The sequence below is a fragment of the Chroicocephalus ridibundus genome, chromosome 10 (genome assembly GCF_963924245.1).
Source record: "Chroicocephalus ridibundus chromosome 10, bChrRid1.1, whole genome shotgun sequence".
Lineage (NCBI taxonomy): Eukaryota > Metazoa > Chordata > Aves > Charadriiformes > Laridae > Chroicocephalus > Chroicocephalus ridibundus.
The window spans coordinates 13,981,422-14,000,650 of NC_086293.1; the positions used below are offsets into that span (position 1 = coordinate 13,981,422).

A 19,229-nucleotide genomic window follows, 5' to 3' on the forward strand; every position below is an offset into this window, starting at 1 on the left:
TATTTGTTGCCCATCCCCTTAAGTCTTCTAGGTTTTATTTCTGCTGCCTGTACCCACCCTTGAAGATGCTTTAACAGCTAAATAAGCTAATTCAATAAAAATAACATTTTTTTTAAGCGTACTTAGCATTTTCTGCATAAAGGTTTCCTTTGTTGGATTGTATTAATTGGTAGGCTTGTGGGGTCTTCTGGTTCTTGACGCTGAACCGACGGCAGGGGTGGTTGTGTGCGTGGGAGCACAGATGCTCGCCCGCCCTGGTGTGTGTCCGTGCCCGGCAGCTCCTTGTACCACTCGCAGGGACGTGGACCGTTTTAGAGATGCTGCCAGGTGCACTTGAGCTCCAACCAGCTTGAAATACAAAATCTGATTTTACCTTCATCGGACCAACCTCTGTTGGAAATCGCATCCACCCTTAAAGAGTTTTTCTGATCCAGTGGAGACTTGTTAGTAAATTTGAAAGAAGGGCTCATTGCCAGAGCGCGGTAAGGTCTCTCCTCCCCACTTGCCCTGGTGTGCTGGCCGGCAGCGGTGGTTCTTCAGCCCCCTGGGCTGTCTGATGTCCCTTCAAAAGTAAAAAGATGGGTCTAGGCCATAAAATAACACGATTTTGCTGGGGGTTGGTAGATCCGAGTTTGCAGTCCTTGGTGTCAAACCTTTCCTGGCGGTTCTGCGCTGAGATGAAACACTTTGCAACTTGGAGAAGCAAGTGAAACCCGAAGCGTATCTGACTCCTTAATTAAATAGGTATTAATTAAATCACTCAGAGAGCATACACAGTAGGAGTAGGGAAGGCTTTTTCCCTCCTTCCGTGTAGGCATCTTGCAAAGGGACTATTTTTCTTGTTTTACATTAATGAAGTCTTCAGCCTTCCCACTTTTCCACCTACACATGTACTGAACGTCTCCAAGGAGACCAAGAAAGCCTGAGTCCGGTGCTCGTGAATCCTCCGGGAGCAGCGGGCTTGGGTCTTGCCAGCGGAGCCTCAGCTGTGCCACAGCCCGTCCTGCAGGGATCAGCCTCTTCCTTGCAGTCCCCTGGCTGGGGGGCCAAGAGGGAGCCAGGGCAGGGACTTTTTCCTTGTCCTGCTTCCCCCCATGTTTCCTCTTGCTTCTTTTCCCCACCTGATGGAGAAATTGGGCCTCATGGAACAGCTGGCTCTAGTGCCCAGGGACACTTTTCCCTTGCTTTGAGTGAAATTTTGCAATAATCTACCACCATGTGATGCTCTGCTCATGCTTTTGGGACCATGTCCCTTGCCTCTTCATCCCGTGAAGCCACACTGTCCTTTTGCTCCTCTGCCGCCTCCCACCTGCATCCCTGTTGCTGGTCTTAGTGATTTGGGGGCGTTGAGATGCTGTCCCCACTTTTCATTGCATTCACTCCAGCTCCTCACAGCTTTCTCAGCCTTTAGCATGGTACCTCCTGGACTCAGTATGGCTCCGCCTGCTGCTGGCTCTTCTCTTCCTCCCACCATAGCCTTCCAGAAACTTCCCTGACTTTCTCTGGCGCTTAGGAGAGCAGACAGTGATATACGACTGCCCTCTTCTGTAAAGCAGACCTGACCCACTGGAGAAGAGGAGCATGAAAGCCACTAGCACGTGAGCCTGCCTGGGAGCAAAGAGGGGTATGAGCTGCTCCAGGAGGATAACTGTATGGTGCTGCCACCAGGATTTCTGCAGTTACTTGAGGTTCCCAAGCAGGAGCTGAACTTCAGGTGCTGCTGGTTTGCTCTGTAGTCAGAATGGGAAGTCCAGTGGTGGGATATCACCCCGTTGTGTGCAAGTGCTGAGTTGTGTTTCTTGTGAAAGCCACTGCTTTCCTCGGTGGAGGCGCTTTGGAAGTGGAGCAGTACTCCATGACCAAGGGGTGCCTTGACTTTATGCCATGTGTGTAGCTTCCCACGCCTTGTCTGCTGTAAACTCAATTTTCAAACCTCTTTCCTCGCAGGCTCTCCAGGTGGCACGGCAGCTTCTACTGCAACAGCAGCAGCAGCAGCAACAGCAGCAGCAGCAGCAACAAGTTAGTGGATTAAAGTCTCCGAAGAGGAATGACAAACAGCCAGCCCTCCAGGTAAGGGGAGCCTGTGTGCCTCCGTGAGGGGCTGGGGCTTGTAAAAGTTGAATAAATACGTGTTTCTTGTGAACATTGGGATGGGACCTTCAGGAGCTTCCTCCCAGTGAAGTCCACAGAGTGGCTGTGGCTGATGTAAGTGGCATGAGGACCGGTGCTTGGTGCCCTTGAAAATCCCACCCACGGCATATTTACAGATCTCGAGCATGTACTTTTATTAGTAGGGTTGGATCATGACAAAATGGAATAGCTTTTGTTACTGTGTCACTGTGCATAGGAGATTTGCATTAACATTTCTGTTTGATTGCTGTTCCGTTTGTAGTCTGTGTTCACTCAAACCATTGATTTGCTGTGTCAAGGATATTGGGAAATAGTAGGATATCATATCATCGGTGTGTTTTTTCCCCTTTTATTGTCTGCTGATTTATGGACATCTTCAGAAATTAAATATTATCGGGCTTTGTGCCGTTATGAATTCAGAAAGCTAAAACCAATACAACATTCCCAAACACAAGATGTATGCACACATATGCGGCTTTGGAGAGCATTCTGCTAGTCTTGTGGGATAAATCACGGGAGTTAAAGACAAGAAAGACCTATTAGGTCATGTATCACATTTTCCTTTTTTTTTTTTTTTTTTTGCTTTTCTAGTGTTAGAAATCCCAAGTGGTGGTGGGACCACTATTATTTTCCTTCGGACGGTTTTCCATAACAAAGCACACTCAGGAACTTTCCACTTTTAATTCCATCCTCTTGCTCCAAGTAATACTGCTTGTATAAATACTGAGTCAGTCCCTTGCCTCGCCTCGTGTTCACACTCCTCAAACATCTTAGATACTAACGTGTACTTGCCAGTTTTGGCAAATTATATGTATCTAGTTCTTTATGTATTTCATAAACTGGCACTTCTAGACCCTTGACCACTTTGCAGGTTTGCAGCTGGTTATTGCTTTTATTATTGCTCTCCTTGCGATTGCAGCGTGTCACTGTATTTTTGATAATAAGTTACTGAATACAGCAGTTTAGCGACAGTCGCACAAAGCCCTGTAGCTGGGACATTTATCTTATCACGCTCTTCTATATCTGATGCTTCAGCCTCTGTAGCCCCAAATTCTTTCCGGGTGGGTTTTTTTTTTTTTCTTGCTTGTTGTCGTAGCACATTGTCAAACTCGTGTCTGTTTTGCTCTTTCTAATTTTTTTTTTTAGTTTGATATACTATCACCATGAGTTCTCTGACAGCATTGCTGCTTCTCTTGCCTTTTATATGTGCTTCAGATTATTTTCCTCCAAAAATACAGATCCTAGACTCTTTAAATATGTAGTAGAATATGGAAGGTAAAGCCAACATCACTAAAGGCCTTGACAGTAAAGCGAGAGGACCTGATCCTGTGGTTCTTACCCGAATAAAGCTGATGGGGACTTCAAGGGGAGTTTTGTGAGCGAGGAATAGCTATTAACTGCAGCCCTTGGCCCAGCATGGACAACTTCAAGCTTTCGTGTGGTGATTTCATCTTCAAAGCATTTTGCAAATACTAATCTCCAAAACATGCCCAGAAGGAAAGTCTGATAAGTAAGTAGCATTATCCCAGTTCTGGACAGGGAAACTGAGGGAAGCAGGTTAAGTGACTTGCTTAGGATCACAGAGGGAATTGGTTTTAGAGGTAGGATTAAGATTCATGAGTTCCTGGCTCCCACCCCCGTGCTCAGGCTGCTGGACAACACCTCGCACTTTATAGCCGAGCTATTATTCTTTTGGAAAGTATGAAACATTTTGTCATTGGGCAAATATACATTTTATTGGCAGCGTAGAGTGCCATAATCCAAAGCGTTACATTAATGCTTTCAAAAATATTTTATTTGGTAAATCCATAGCTGATCCATATGCCTTTTAATAGACTCTTCCACTGGGGACATTTTTAATGAGAGATTGTGCTGGCTAGGTCCAGTGTCAGGTACTAAAAGAAGTGCTTTGTTGTGCAGATGTCTTAAGAATAGCTCCAGAGGATGAAATATGACTGTGTTGACCTTTCAGCTGTGAGCTTATTTGTCAGGATTCAAATAAGTTGAAAGGATCAAACCAAACAGTTTCCGTAGTCAGACTGGGAATTGTGTTGCAGAGGTCAACAGTGAAGGCCACATCGCGGATTCCATAACATAGCCAATTGTTGGTACGTATTAAAGTACTGGAGCAGCTCCTGCAGTCAGAGACACAATTAAAATTCTAATTTATTAATGTATACAGAGAGCTGGCCCAGCCTGTCACTCACTGATTCAAATGACTGCCCAGTCTTTTTTTTTCCCTTCCTCACTCCTGGTGCTTTTGCCGTCTTAAACGTACTGGAAGTCCTCTTGAATGTAACAGACCCCGGGTGCATCCCTGAAATGAAAATCTGTTGCTGAAAGGAAACAGTGGCGCCGGGGGTAGAATTTTTTAGTAAAACTGCACCCACGCAAGCACCCACACCCCCTCAAGCTGGATGGCGCCGCACTGACAAGGCAATACCCGTTGCTGACAGTACGTAGAATAAATGTTGAGGGTGGTGGAAATGCGCCCGTTTTTCAAAGGTTTGCTTAAATAATGAACCGAGTCATCTTTGCACTTAGTTTATAAATATAGATGTCTCATTGGGTAGCCGCAGCGGTTAGCAGTTACCTGTTTTTTTTCCGACAAACAGACTTTGTGCATAACAAGAATGCTGCAGGCATTGCTTAGCTCCGCTGTGCGTGGTGAGGGCACTGGTGCAAGCTCCCTAACACGGGTGCTGGGGACCTGTGTTTGCATCAAACTGGGGGGAAAGGATGCCATTCACCTGGGGTGCTGGTTCTCCTAATAAGATGCTCTGTGGCGCTGCCGGCCCCAGGAGGGGAGGCTGGTGTTGTCCCACGCAGAGCTGGAAGAGCTCCCTCCGTCTTGGGCTCCACAGTTTAATGCCAGCTGTCAGGTTTTGTCATGTAAACCCCACCGCCGCAAACAGATGTGGAAAATTAATCTAGTATACGCTGTGTAGCTAATCTGTAACCGCCTCGTGGATAATTTCCTATATTCCTTCTTTATTCGCTGATCAAATAGCCACGGTACTTAAATATATCCTGGCCTCCCATGGCCGCACCGGGGCACGGTGCCTTCAATCGCCTTTAAATGACAATGGGCTCCAGCGATGTCTTTGGGGTCTCTTGACCTTGATAACTCTGCCTGGAGACCTGCTTTTAGCAAATTTTGAGATATTTAGTGTATAAGATGTGCTCTGCCGATAGTTAAAAAAAAAAAATAAATCTCCAAATACACGATGACTCACATTTTGAGCCTATCTCACGCTGCTGTGCTTTATATTTGGCAGTGACCTCTGGTTTCACAGCCTGATGACACAAACAAAAGAAAATTGAAAGTTAAGGAATGGATTTGGTAACCAGCAGTTGGGAAAAGAATATAAAAAATATCAGCCCCGCAAAAATTACTGGAAGTGAAAAAAAGACTAAAGCATGTTTGATAATATATTTGCCATAGACATTGGATTTCCTTGAATCTGTGAAACAAATAATTTAACAGGCCAGGTATGCTTAAGATTTTGAAAATGTGCACATTTTTCCTGGCCAAGAAAAATATATCTTTGTATTAATAGATGTATTGATTAAAACTTGCAGCTTTAATTGCTGATGCTCTTAACGATTATTCATTTTGGTTCTTCAAGCATTTTAGTTGCTGGCAAGAGCACACAGATTGGAAACAAATCAAGAGACACATTTTTCTCCCAAGAAAGTAAAAGTGCATGTGTGTTTTGGCAATACTAAAAATATAATTTTTTTTAAAGATGTAAATGTTGTGTGTTACATTGGGCTGAAAGTTGGATACCGGACTGAAAACAGATTTGGGACGTCCAAGTCAGTATCTCACAATTGAAACCCATCACTTGACTTTTTTATGTGATTAAATGAGATTTGTTGTGTGATAGTTAACCTGTGAGTGTTTGGAGAGAAGAAATAATGAAATTACTAAGATGGAAACTTTTGTTTTTGGTTGACAAAACAGAAAATAAATCTTCCCTTTAAGTCACGGCCAAGAAAAGAATTTGGGTTTGGTTTAGATTTTCGGGGTGAGACTGGGGGAGGCTGAGAGGACAGAGCTGTCCTCGCCTTTGCATACCGCTGCTTTTTAAAGCAGCCTTTTGGCTGGGCTTTTGTAGAATTTAATTTGCATGCTCTATTTTCTTAATATTTCTTTCCAGTATCTTGAGAAATAGAAGAGGGCGAGAGGAAAAAAAAATCACTGTAGCTTGATGTCAGGGGCATTTATTATTGTTTTTTTATTAAATTCAAAATCGTTAGCTCGACAACGTAATAAACACCGAAAGGTGAAGGGAAGGGTATTCTCTGTTTCGCTTGGAGCACACAAGTACCAGGTTACGTAGCCTCAGGTTTTACACGCGGTCTGCCTTTTTTACATAATGGTAAATTTAACAACTGGTAGAGAAATTATGTCTCAGCAGATAATTTGGGAGGGGAGATAAATTTGCAAGTGTATTTATCGCATTTGTATGAGTATCTCTCTGTTTCACTCTTAAACACGAGAGTTGATCTGACTTTGGCCTGAGTCAAGCCCATGGGAATTTTGTCACCAACTCTAGTTGGGCTGAGGTTCCACTTCTCCAGAGTTTAAATAATTTACCTATGAAAATTTAACTTGAATTCTTCATTTTTATTTTTGACTTTGGAAATAAAGCAAAGTTGAGTTTTGCTGGTTTCTACCAAAGGACCCATAGCTTTTTTTTATTTTTCGTCCCTAAACCCAATTATAGGTGTTAGTCACTTCTTGGACTATGCCTCTGAAGTGCAAATATCAGCCGCCCCACAAGAAGAACAAAATCTGAGTCAGGTCCTCAAAGTTACACGATCAGCTTGAAAATTTTGATACTAAGGGTTTTTTTCAGTGAAACCTGTGGGCCTTTTTTTGCTGCCCTTTGTATTTTTTTAAAGCCTTTATTATTCAGTTTTTCCAGCTTTCCAGACTGAGCAGAAAGGTGGCAAACACAGTTGTTTTTCTTGAAAGAAGTCTATGATTGTCCTGTAATTACACGATTCCAAAAACCCATGGCTTCTAGGAAAATGCCAATATGTTGGGAGAGCTGGCAGTGTGAGGTACTGTCAGGAAATGTGATTATTCTCGTTTTATAGCCGTGTAAACCCAGGCAGAGAGATATTAAGTGACTCGCCCAAGGTCCGAGAGCTGCAGACCTTCTGTGGCGTTGAGGTGCGCGGCTCCTGCCTGGATATTTGGGAGTTTGGTATCAGCATCTTATAAAGAAGTCGGTCCTGAGAGGTAAAAACTGCAAGTAGAAGCCAGGATCCCTCATTTCCAGCCCTGCATCTCATTAGAGCACCCCAAGTATAATTTTCTAGCAGGTTTTCTGCCTTGACATTAAACATTTAGAGAGTAGTTTTTTTAAAAAAATGTGATTTCTGACCAGGTTGGGAGCAGGGCCGCGGGCTGGCCTTGCGCGGGTCCGGCTGTGTGTTCCCCACCTCGGGGAAGAGGAAAACAAATGAAACCTTCCTGACTGGTCAGAAATGTGTAAATTGCTGACAAAATGACACATGTAATTAAGAGTGCTCCTGCCATTTTACCTTGTGGTTTACACCTACAGTGTTGAAAAAAGAGAGTGACTCCCACCTCGCTAATTACCATTATCACTGAAATGGTAGGGTTTGAGTCATTAGTTCCATGTGCATTTAATTAGAGGAAGGCTGAAATTGGATTTAACTTATTACTTTTTCATGGATCACTTTCTTGTCATCACTTCAAATTGGATTGCAGCCCCAGGTAACTAATTATGAGCGCCACAGGATCAAGAGTGAAAAAAAGGTAATTAGGAATAACACTGTTGGACCCTTGCTGGTAGTCCACTTGTGCTTGGGAAGAAATGAGAGCGGTATTTTGTAGTATTACAGATTAGGGAGTTAAAGGTATGCACTGCTGCTAGGAATCATGGGAGACTGCCCCCTCCTATAGCGGTTTATATGATGTACAGCTGGGTTGAAGATGTTATAGCGACATGGTTCCACAATCAGCCCGTTAATACCGAGATTAAACTTGTAAAAGCAACAGATCGGTTGTAGGTATGAGGCATCTCAACAGCCGGGCAGTCAGGGGTCTTTACGTACGTGATTACACCCGCACTCTCGAGGCACTCTTGAGCCACGCTACCCAGCGGTTTAAGTCCAGCGAGCTAGAATTGATAACAAATTAATGAACGTATTAATGATCCGAAAAGATCGTTCATATCCGACAGGGAGATATATCAATCAGGAGAACAACGGTGAGGTTGATGATGTGTATGTCAGGAACTTAGCTCGCGTTGCCGCCGTGATGAAATCGGAACGGTGCTTCTCTTTTGTTTGCTGGAGAGGTTTCGTTTTGTTTTGCTTTTTGTGGGGAAGGCTTGCTTGGTTGGTGGTTGGGTTTTTTTTGTTTTTTTTTTTTTTTTTGATCTTGTAGATACGATTGCCAAGTTCTGCTTTCTTCAGAAAATACTTTAAAACAAATTGTTTTATTTTCATGTGCAGAACAGAGTTCAGAACTGCAAGTAATCAATTTTATTGACACACTCTGAAAAAAAAAAAAATGTTGATGAGTTCAAGGATGTGAAAAGATTGAAATTTCGAAGTACCCAACACTGAGTGTAGGAAAATTTCAGAAGCAGTTTCATTAAGCAAAGAAATCTATTGTGTAGGGATCTGTAAGAGGAAAGTCTGCTCTAGGACCTGATGATATTACAAGGAGGTGTCGGCAGCTGATTTTTGCCTTTAGAAGAGGAAAAGTTTCTTAATTTCTCATCGGAGTGAATCACAGTTCAAAGGCTAGCACAATTTCCTTAAGTTGTTTAAAATGGCTTTTAATGCTGTGTTAATGTAGGCAAATATTTGTGACTCAGTGTTGGGTAAGTGATGCTTGCTCATTATTTCCCGATGCAAGCAAAAGTATAGGAAATTATGTGAACACCATGCAGAGATGCTAAATAGACTTAAGAGTAACAAAATTCAGTTACGGAAATGAAGTCTTTCTCATTTACTTGACATTACAAAATAAATCTAGAGATTAAAAGGCATTACCTTTAATACAGAAAAAGAGAATCTCCTTTAATACATCTCAAATTGATTTACAATTTTTATACATAATACTCATCTGTGGTTGAAAAGGGGGCAACCTAAGGTCGAGTGATGTAGTGTTTCCATTTTTCCATATGAGTCTTACTGTGTGTGATAAAAGCAAACTCCTTTATTTTGTCAGTCTGCAGGAATTTCTGATGAAGTGCAGGGGTCACTTTTCTGTCAATTTGAGTAGGCAGCATTTTTGAACTACTGTTTCCCCCCCCCCCTCCTCCTACAAACCGTGGCCCTGATCTGACACACGCGTGCACACACACACACACACACACTTAGAGTGCTGCAATCTGCAACTTATTAGTGCGCAGCGCTGGAGCCTGTCCAGTGGTTAGAAAATTTCCTGAAGCCTGGAATAACAGCAGTGGGTGCAAGTGCCATCGAACAGAAGTGACAATGAGGGGCAGTCCGGCCTGCCTGGCCAAACGCCCGGGCTGGAAAACCAGCTGAGATAGTCAAACGCAGGAAGATTGACGCGGTGCATCTGGGAAATGCTCAAAAAGTTGGGCTCTTGAAAAAATTACCTTCTGTGATCGTAAGACATCATCTGTTTTCCTACAGAGATTGTTTATAACAGGGTTTTCAAGCACTTGTCAAATAACCAGGAGTGAAGGAAACAGGCTAAAAATCTCTTACCGTTCAGATGAGTCCTGGTGTCGTTGGGGAAAAAAACAAACTCTCGGCATAGAGATCCGCAGCTTCCCCAGCCAAAGGGTGCCTGGGAGAAGGAGGGAAAGGAAACTATTAGTCAAAGGCGACACGGGGAGTACTCGTGGAGCGTGGGGTGTAGGTTGGGGAAGGTGCTACGCGGGGGCCATGGGCGCAGCGATGTCATTACAGGAGTCGCGAGGTGAAGTCATACCTAGTAACTGTTTTTTGTGTTGCTTAGCTTTTGTTACTTAGCTGTGATATCATGGGCAAAATATTATAAACATATCATGGCTATAGCTTGCTTGTGTAACAAAAGATCAGGAACTTTTATTAAGTTTGTTTTCCTTGTCATATTGTAAAAATTTATTATGTGTACTGTGTATATTAGAAACAGATTTGGGTAATTCTGTCTAAATGAAGTCATCCCAGCTATTTCCAGACTGTCTGTTTTTGGTTGTGAATAATTTTCATACATCAGATGGTTGTCATATTTAGTAGCTCTCTACATTTTAAATAGGACGTAACCCATTTTGAACTTCCACGGACTTTAGCTGCCTCTAATTTTTCGGGTTGTTTTGTTGCAGGAGTATTTTAACGTAGTGCCGGTGGCAGGGCAGAGCTGGACCCGTGCTGGAGTCGTCCCTTGCCTTTCTGCATCAAAATAACAGATTTTTAACAACTGCAGTAGTACTTGTGGCTTTCAGCGGCACGCGCTGGGGAAGAGCCTGCCAGATACCTATTTCAGCTTGTCCCTTTGTGTTCACACTTTGCAACAAATATGTTAAAAAAAAAAAAACACTAAAGAAAAAGTACTATGTATCAAAAAAATCTTCTTCGATAAAAGAAATCTCTTCCTTCAAAGAATGCACGCTTTTTTTTTTTCCTTTAACAGAAGTGTGAAAGAAGTTAATGTTTAAATGTTTAATGTTTAAATTTAAATCATATACACATCTACATAGCAGCTAAGTTACTGTGACTGGTGGTTGGGTTTTTTTTAATCCTCAAGGCAAAGTTTCTTTAGTCAGCGTGGGGAAGCTCTGGTGTTCCTCCTGCACCGACCGAGAGCAGTACGCTCTGGAGGAATCTGCAGTGATGATCACAGAGCAGAATTTTGCCCTAAAACCGTCAACTTTGCCAGAAATACTTGAGTTACAGCAATTTGTTTAAAAAGAAAGGAGAATAAAAAAAAAAAAGGCAAGAAAGAGAGGAGGCATTTTGATCTAGCTTGCTTGAGTGGAGGAGAGCAGCTGTTTGCCTCGTGTTTAAATCTCTAGAGCTAATATTGAAGTTTCAGGGCAACAAGTGCAACAGAATAGAATAAGTAGAAACTAAACCCAGGGAAACAATTGGAAATGCCGCTTGGATGTGGCTCCGGAGCTTGACAGTTTTACAGCTGTGTCGTCAGGTTGGCAAAATATTTTGTGGTGTGTGCAAAGGAAAGGCTGTTGCGTTGCTGAAATGTTTTTATTTCCCTGATAAGTGTAATCTGCCTTTTATAAATTACTAATCTATTTACGGTGTAACATTAATGGCGCATAATCTCAAGCCATTGAAAGCCTAGAAAATTAAAGTAGACTGAAGGCATAAGAAAGAAACGTACTTTATGTCAGGATGAAGTTTGATGAAGCATGGAGAAGATGGAACAGATTATTAAATAAACTTTGAGAGGAGATGGAAAAGGCACTGAAATCTCTCGTTTTGAAAGGAATTAGTTTACTTGATTATATGCAACTGTATCACACTCAGGAAAGTATAAGACAAATGAAAGCAAAACAAAATTTAATTGAGCTATTATTTTGCAGACTTTGGCTCCGTTTCAGACAGCCTAATCAAATTGCGCTTTGCTCAAATAACTAATGTTAAATGCAGTCTACCAACAGATGTTTAAACAGAGACTAATTGGAAAATCTACATCCTGGGTTTAGCGTGTCTAGCTGAAAAAGTTTTGAAATTGCATTTCGAAGTGAGGTGGGGAGATGACAGGAGGAGCTCAGGTAGCGATGGGTGTCGGAGAGCAGCACACACCACGTCCCCTTAGTGTCAGGAGGCAGCAGTGCCTGTGCTGGAGCCACCAACGTCACTGATGCCGTAGCTTGGTAGCATTTGGACCAACTCAGAAAGTTGTCCTCCATCACGTTACACCACAGGAGTCGTGTGGCAGCTCCACAGCTCATGCCATGTGCCAGCATGCATTGAGTACGCAGTGTGGTGGAGCACATGGATTGAGGGTGTTTAAAGTGGTGCATGGGATTATCAAAGCTCAACACTTTCTTGCCTGTTCTGGCATGGTGGCATACATTTTGTAAGTGGTACAGCTTCAAATAATACGTTGCCATGATTTAAGTTATTAACCTATGTGGCACATCTCAATTTTGAGCCTTTTACAACATATCTGTGCCATCACACGGACCTCTTGGATGGGTTGCAGTAACTGGGTTGAACTGCTCGGGCTAGATTTGTCCCATGATTAAGTGACAGCTGCCCAGGGAGTACACTGGCTCGAGGGATCCCAGACAGGTTTTGTTCCCTGCCTCTGATTTTTCTTTTAAATCAGTTTTACACCAATTTATGGTGTAAAAGTCATGCCAGCGGTACCAAGGTGATCAGTTCTGGTTTGCCCACCGGCAGTGATCATGCCTACTGTGATTTCTTGGTAGGGTGATTTTGTTTGTGCACTTTGCTCCTCGTCAAGACTTTGGGCTGAAGAGTTACTCGTGGTTTGTGTCCTGGGCTTTGAGGGGGGTTGGTTTGTGTTGTGCAGGTGCGGTGCACATTTCCATGTTTGCTGTGAGAAATGTGTATCCCAAGGACTTTGTTGTCCTAGGAGACAGTGTTTTGTGCATTCAGACAACTTCTGGAAGAAACTGGTTTTTAATATATACAGTCATGAAGCAAAAGAAAAAGTCGGAAGCACTAGTGACAATTTCCCCATCTTTCATTGGCAAAAAAAATTAAAAATCAATAGAAGTGCTTTGGCTATCTCTTAATAGCTCGGATAAACATCCAAAGGAAACTTGATGGAAGATGCCAACTGCCAGCCTAGCCTGTTGTTCATAGCCACAGTGCAAATTTAGTAATTTTAATCTTACTGGTTTTACTTGCAAGAATAGATGCATAAAGACCTGTTTGTTGGTGATCTGTCACCGTTATCACTGGCCGCATTATTAATTTATGAACCTCCCAGCTCCATCCCAACGGGAGCTCTCTTGGGGCCAAGGTGGCAACCTGTCACTTGAAGCTGGATTGTAACCCATGTCTCCATTTCATGTGGTCGTCTTCATGGCATCCTTACTCTGGAACAAGAGCAAGATACAAGTCGATGAGCTATCCATAAAGTGCATTAGAGAGGCCTCACTGGCTCTCACGAAGGTTTGCCCGCTGTTGTCTCAGGGCAGTGGCTCCTCAATGGAGCCATGTGGTGTAATGGCCTGGTGTAATACAGGCCTGGTGTAATACAGGCTTAATAGCCAGTATGTAATGGGAAACAGCCAATCTGAGTGTAAAATAAACAATAATGCACATATATATTTTTTTTTTTTCCAAATTTACCAATTGGAACCTTACAAAAGACAGATTACGTTTTATGACTTGTAAACAGCAGGGCAGATATTTCAGGAGAACTGCAGACAGCTGTAATTTTGTGAATGTGCACAAATTACTTGGAAAACAAATATTCCTCTGCCTACACAGCTGTATTCACAACCGTGGACCAGAATGCCTTTTGCATGATGCTCACGCCTGGTTCTGTGGAATATAATAATGCTCAAATGAAGAAAATGCGATTTAAAAGTGAAGTCAGAATTAATACTCACTGTGAAAACCTCTATTACTGGCTGAGGTGTTGGCACGGGAATGGATAAACCACTTCAGGAAAAACGAGAACTAGCCAAAGCATTTATTTATTCTGAGATCAAGAGTGTAATGCTCAGACTTTTGTAGTAGAGATGAACGTGTTTTGGGCTCCCCAGTTCACGAGGGACAGGGAACTGCTGGAGCGAGTCCAGCGAAGGGCAGCTAAGACGATTGAGGGACTGGAGCATCTCCCTTATGAGGAAAGGCTGAGAGAGCTGGGACTCTTTAGCCTGGAGAAGAGAAGGCTGAGGGGAGGCCTTATTATGGCATACAAGTATCTAAAGGGTGGGTTGGAGGAAGATGGTGCCAGACTCTCTTCAATGGTTCCCAGTGACAGGACGAGGGGCAATGGGCACAAGTTGGAACATAGGAAGTTCCGTTCAAATACACGGAAAAACTTCTTTACGGTGAGGGTGACAGAGCACTGGAACAGGCTGCCCAGGGAGGCTGTGGAGTCCCTTCTCTGGAGATTTTCAAGACTCGCCTGGATGCAGCCCTGAGTAATGTGCTCTGGGCAATCCTGCTTTAGCAGGGGAGTTGGACTAGATGATCTCTAGAGGTCCCTTCCAACTCTGAAGATTCTGTGATTCTGTGTCTGTATCTTCCAGAGATGCCAAATGCTGTCTGTGCAATCCTATGGGGTAAACGTTAAATTGTATTTGATTGTTAAAGAGGGCTGCAGGGCTGCGCCTCGTCGCACGTGGGGAGAAGGGCTGTGGGAAGGAGGTGGGGGCTCCCCCCGTTCCACAGGGGCTGTGGGTCCGTGTCTCCGTCGGCCCTTTTCCTCCCGGTTGTCTGCACCCGGGTGGATTTGCAGAACACAACAGAGCTGTCGTTCACATCGTTCAGTTGCATGCTGGCAGTTCCTTCTGTTTGTCCTTTTACTGTGCAATAAGGAGTTTATACAGGGAAGTATGAATAACAAGAGAGAAGGCAAAGAAAATCCCCAGAAGTAAAAACAAGGCCAAGCAAGGAGGAGTAAAGCACAAGCTGGCAAGAGCCAAAGGCCTTGCATTGATTTTACTTTTAACTTTTGTGTTTATTCAAAGGCTGTGGATACAGGTTAACTTCCTTTGCTCAATATTTATTGGTACGTTACTTGTCTTAAACTGGAACAATGAGCACTTTGTTGATTGGGTTAAGAGATTGTCCCATTTTATTCAGCCTCCTGCACCTCTCTCTGTATCTGCAGGTTTTAAGCAGTTTATTTTAATTTCAGATTTCTAACCTTCCATCGTAAATCGCTGCTGTGCCACCGACAGCAACACTTGAGGGACTATTGTTCGTCTTTTCAAAGTGGTGGGAGCACACAGCGGGGCCATTAGCTTCTCTGAAACCTGACCTTCCTTGATGATATTACACCTTGCAGATTCGGAGCAGGGTAAACATTTTAAAGGAGAGGAGAAATATCAGATAGGTTATTTTTCATCAGAAAAGGTTGTAGAAACATTCTGTGCAAGAATTAAAAATAGGAGGAAAAAACCACCCCATAATGGCAAGTTACCTTTCTGTTTGACAGCTGTCAAAGATGCTACCCCAGTCAATTAATAGGAGAGTGAATGCCTCCTCACCGTTAACCATGGTAACCCTTGAGCAGACGGTTACGGAAAATCAGTAAAGTCACAGTGTAGTGAATGAGGACCGTACTGATTTCACCCCCATTTAGCCGTGGCAATGGTTTCGGTGCTATTAGGGATGGACCTATCCTGGGCAGTCTCCGAGGCTGCCGTGTGTGGAAGATGCCCCCAAAGTATTGGGCGTTTCTCTCTGGGGGACAAGCATTAATATAATGCAGAACATAGTTAAGATATTTTTAAATCCTGTTGTCCGCAACTGGCACTATAAGGGAAGGTATGTTTATGACTTCCATCGCTGTTATTTTTTACTTGGGTTTGTTCCTTGGAAAGCGTGCTCATTTTGAGGCCTTCACTCAGCTGTGTCTACCCAGAAGAAAAACAAACCCATTTTTTCTGGGAGAGCCCGGCAGTGGACACAGCAGAGCAGCGGGGCCAGCTGCAAAACCGTGGTGGTGTTTTGTTGCTAATTCTGCAGGAGTGAGCGGAGGGGACCACCCTGTCTTTAAAAAAACAAAACAAAAAAAACCCAAACCACTTTCAGTTTGCAACTTTGATTTTGCTGAAAAAAAGCAAACTAAAAGAAAAAGGCAGCAAGCAGCCTTATACCTTGCACAGGATGCTATAATAATTACTGGGGCAGTTTTTCCATTCCCAGTTGCTTTTGCCTCACACCTGCAGGAGACTGGTTCTTTTGCTTCTGTGCTTCGCCACCAAAGTACTTTTTTTTTTTTCTGAAAACACAAGGAAATTCAATTTCCTAGTATGCCTCTCAAGTCAGGGCAGTTACGGCAACAGGAGTTGCAAATGGCTCATGTGTGAGAGTTTAGGTTGGAGCTATTCGTCCGGGGCCATGCTGAGGTGCGGGAGAGGGAAGATAATTGTAAATGTTCTTGTGGGGATCTGATTGACAGCTTATTGTCTGCAGGCAGTTGAGTAAAGAATAGGAAATGAGTGAAGTGTAGGGGATCTGGCAGGCTGCAGGCTCTCCTGATGGCGGCTGCTGCACCGAGCAAAGCACCCAGGGCTCCCAAACCAGGGGCACCCACGGCACCCCCCTACCCGACGCACCCGCAGAGGGACGGCCCTCGGGCGGTTCAAAACGTGTGTGGGATGAGGCTGGTCTCATCTGGGGTGCCCAGAGTGGTCTCGCCCCCATGGTCAGCGGGGTGGGGTGACCCCGGTTTGTGTGTTACTGTGATGGTTTCCAACCAGTAACGTTGGGGGACAGCAGGGGTGTCCCCCGGCGCTGGTGGATGCCCGTGGTCCATAAGCAGAACAACAGAAGGAAGTGTCTTCTCCCCTGACTTTGTTAACACGAGGTCTCTTTGGTAACTTTATAATATCATGAGGTCAGGGGCCAGTTACATGTGTTTTGAAGTTTTCATTCTCCCACTTTTTTCTCTGCAGTGACACATGCCCTCGGGTCCAAGTGCCCATGAGAAGCCCCCGATGAGCATTTAAATGTTAGAGCGGCACGTGCTATATTAAAAAAAATACTCCTCCCCCAAAATCACACTGTATTTTTTTATATCTCCTTGCCTATGTGCATTAAAAAAAAAATAAAAAAAATCCCAGCTTTGCATTGTTAGTGTAGGCTTCTGAGCCAGATTGTACTACAGAGTACACTGATGTGTCTTCCCCTGAGGTATGGAAAGATCTATGTGTGCTAAGCAGGTGTTTTCGTTTGTTTAATTGGAGCTGAGTTTAGCACAATATTACAGATAAATGAATTACACATGTTCAGTAATTCATAGAAACTGATCGTTGTTTTGCTTAGGCACTTGTCTTCGCATCCAGGTTTGCAGAGATAGTGTGCTGGCAGACGGGGACGGAGGCCTTTTAAAAACAAAAACCAGTGTGTACATGAGGAGAGCCTGATGTCTGGTTGCTAAAACAGCAATAACTATTTTGTCTTTGTTTAAATCGTAACATTTTAAACTTAAATAGTATCCTGTTTTGACAAACTACAAAAACCACAGGTCTGTAAAAGAAGCGCACGTGGCCTGTGTCGGTAGTCGGTGGCATCTCTGGGCAGGAAGCTTTGGGGTGACACAGGCTGGCGGTGACGGCACTGGGGATGGAGAGACCCAGGAACCGCCCGGAGGGCTCCAGAGCTTCTCTGTAGCGCTGCGCCCAGAGCAGCCACTTATATGCACATCTCTTGGCAAGAAGACGACTGACTGGTTTGCTTCTACCAGTGTTTTTTATTTATTATTAGTCACTTTTTCTGTCTCTTTTTTTTTTTTTTTTAACCGGGCTTCCCAGGCTCAAGCTGCCGCCCCCCTCGCAGAGGCGCTGCGGAGCACGAGTGCCTCCAGCCCGCTGTCACTGCTGCCAGGTGTCACCGCAGCAGGACGGGACCCGAGGATCCCAGTGGAGCCCCCCTGGTGGGAGCAGCACAGGCGATACCCTTGGCCCCACTCTCCCCACCAAGGAGCACCAAGCCAGAGCCCACGGGGCAGCTCAGAGGTGCTGCCTTTCGAAGGATGAGCAAAACCGGTTGCTTCTTACAGCTTCCCTCCTGGTTTTGAGTAGTCCCAGCCCTTGGCCGGCTTCCAAATGGATAATTACATTCAACTTACCCAAATTTCCTCTGCAGATTCAATTGTAAACTATTTTCTCGCTCTCTCCTGCCAGTGTTGTATATAACTGCACTGCGCAGCGTTAAACAACTGTCACACGCAGCTCCAGAGCCTGTGGAGTTTTAGGCACAAAAAGTAAAAGGTCGTAGCAGAACTTGTGCTGAACTTTAGAAGAGTGTTGTTTGTGCCTTTCCAGTTCATGAAGTACTTCAGAGCGAGCTCTTAGATTAAAGGTGTGGTTGGTGCGTAAGTCACTGTTGTTGGCAGACAGTGCCAGCACTTGAGACTGATTGTGAAAAGTGACTTATTCGGGGATGTCGTCTCTCAGGGATGTCCTCCACTTCAAGCCTCCTGATAATTGAAATTAAGGCTGTTTAGCTGCATTCCTCATTCATCTAGGAGTTCTTTAGTGCATCACCTGTAGAGCCACTGTATATATTCCTTCCCTCGTGCTGGTGACAGCTTCCTACCAGCCTCCGGATGGATGCCACCCCTCCACTAGCCACCAGAAAAGGGTCTTGTGTGACAAGGGTGGCGTTCCTGCGCTGGTAGGAAAACCAGCAGCCCTTACTCACACGGTTACCCATATAAAGGTGTGCCTAGCGAAGCCTGCATCCTAGGATGTGATCCAGGCAGCAGGTCTCGGCGCAGCAGCGTGTCCTTCTAAAGGAAGCCAAAGGCACGTGGGGAAGTGCTATGTGATCTGGGAAGTGCTCCTGCATCCTCTGGGTTACATGGCGCCACCACAGTAAATCACAGTTAAAAGTGAGTTGGAAGCTTTTAAAACTGTTAACTTGTTTGAGGCTTTTCCTGCTGCACGTGTCGGGATGGGATTGTTCTGCAGGAGGCTCCTGGGAGTTAATGTGTGTCCAAACCCAGCAGCAATCTTGGGAGGTTTGTGTCAGTGTAATCTATAAACTTTTAATTATATATATAGCTGAGTAAATAGCTTGAAATTTCTTTAAACTCTTTGTTCACGAATGTATATTAAAAAGTGCCTGTCCCACACACCCACACACCCTTTTCCTTCCTTCCTTCCTCATTTTACACCCACTTCCAGCAAGGCTTTGGCTTGTGGCATCCTTCCTTATGCCGGGAGCTGTGGCCGGATCTCCCTGCGGGGCTGGCCTGGCCGGGGGCTCGCATGGATCACCCGGCCCCTCCGCTCTGCTGTCCTCCAGGCATGTGTCCGGTGTCAGAGGACAGCGCAGGAGCTCTTGACTGTTGCTGGGTTTCCCACTTCACGTGCAGCCCGTTTGGGAGGCTGATTCTGCAGCTTCAGACACTTTAATGAGATGCAAATTGTTTGTGATGCTGCCTTATTAAATGTATTGTAATTTTA

General features: G+C 44.3%; 1 protein-coding gene across 11 annotated transcripts in view; it reads left to right on the forward strand.

Moving 5' to 3' along the window:
* Nucleotides 1-19,229, forward strand: part of FOXP1 (forkhead box P1) — a 389,122-nt gene that overhangs the window by 278,129 nt on the left and 91,764 nt on the right. For all 11 annotated transcript variants that reach the window (XM_063347894.1, XM_063347895.1, XM_063347902.1 and 8 more), the window contains one exon: nucleotides 1,948-2,070. In XM_063347894.1, coding sequence (XP_063203964.1) covers nucleotides 1,948-2,070 — 123 coding nt within the window. The remainder of the gene's footprint in view (nucleotides 1-1,947; nucleotides 2,071-19,229) is intronic.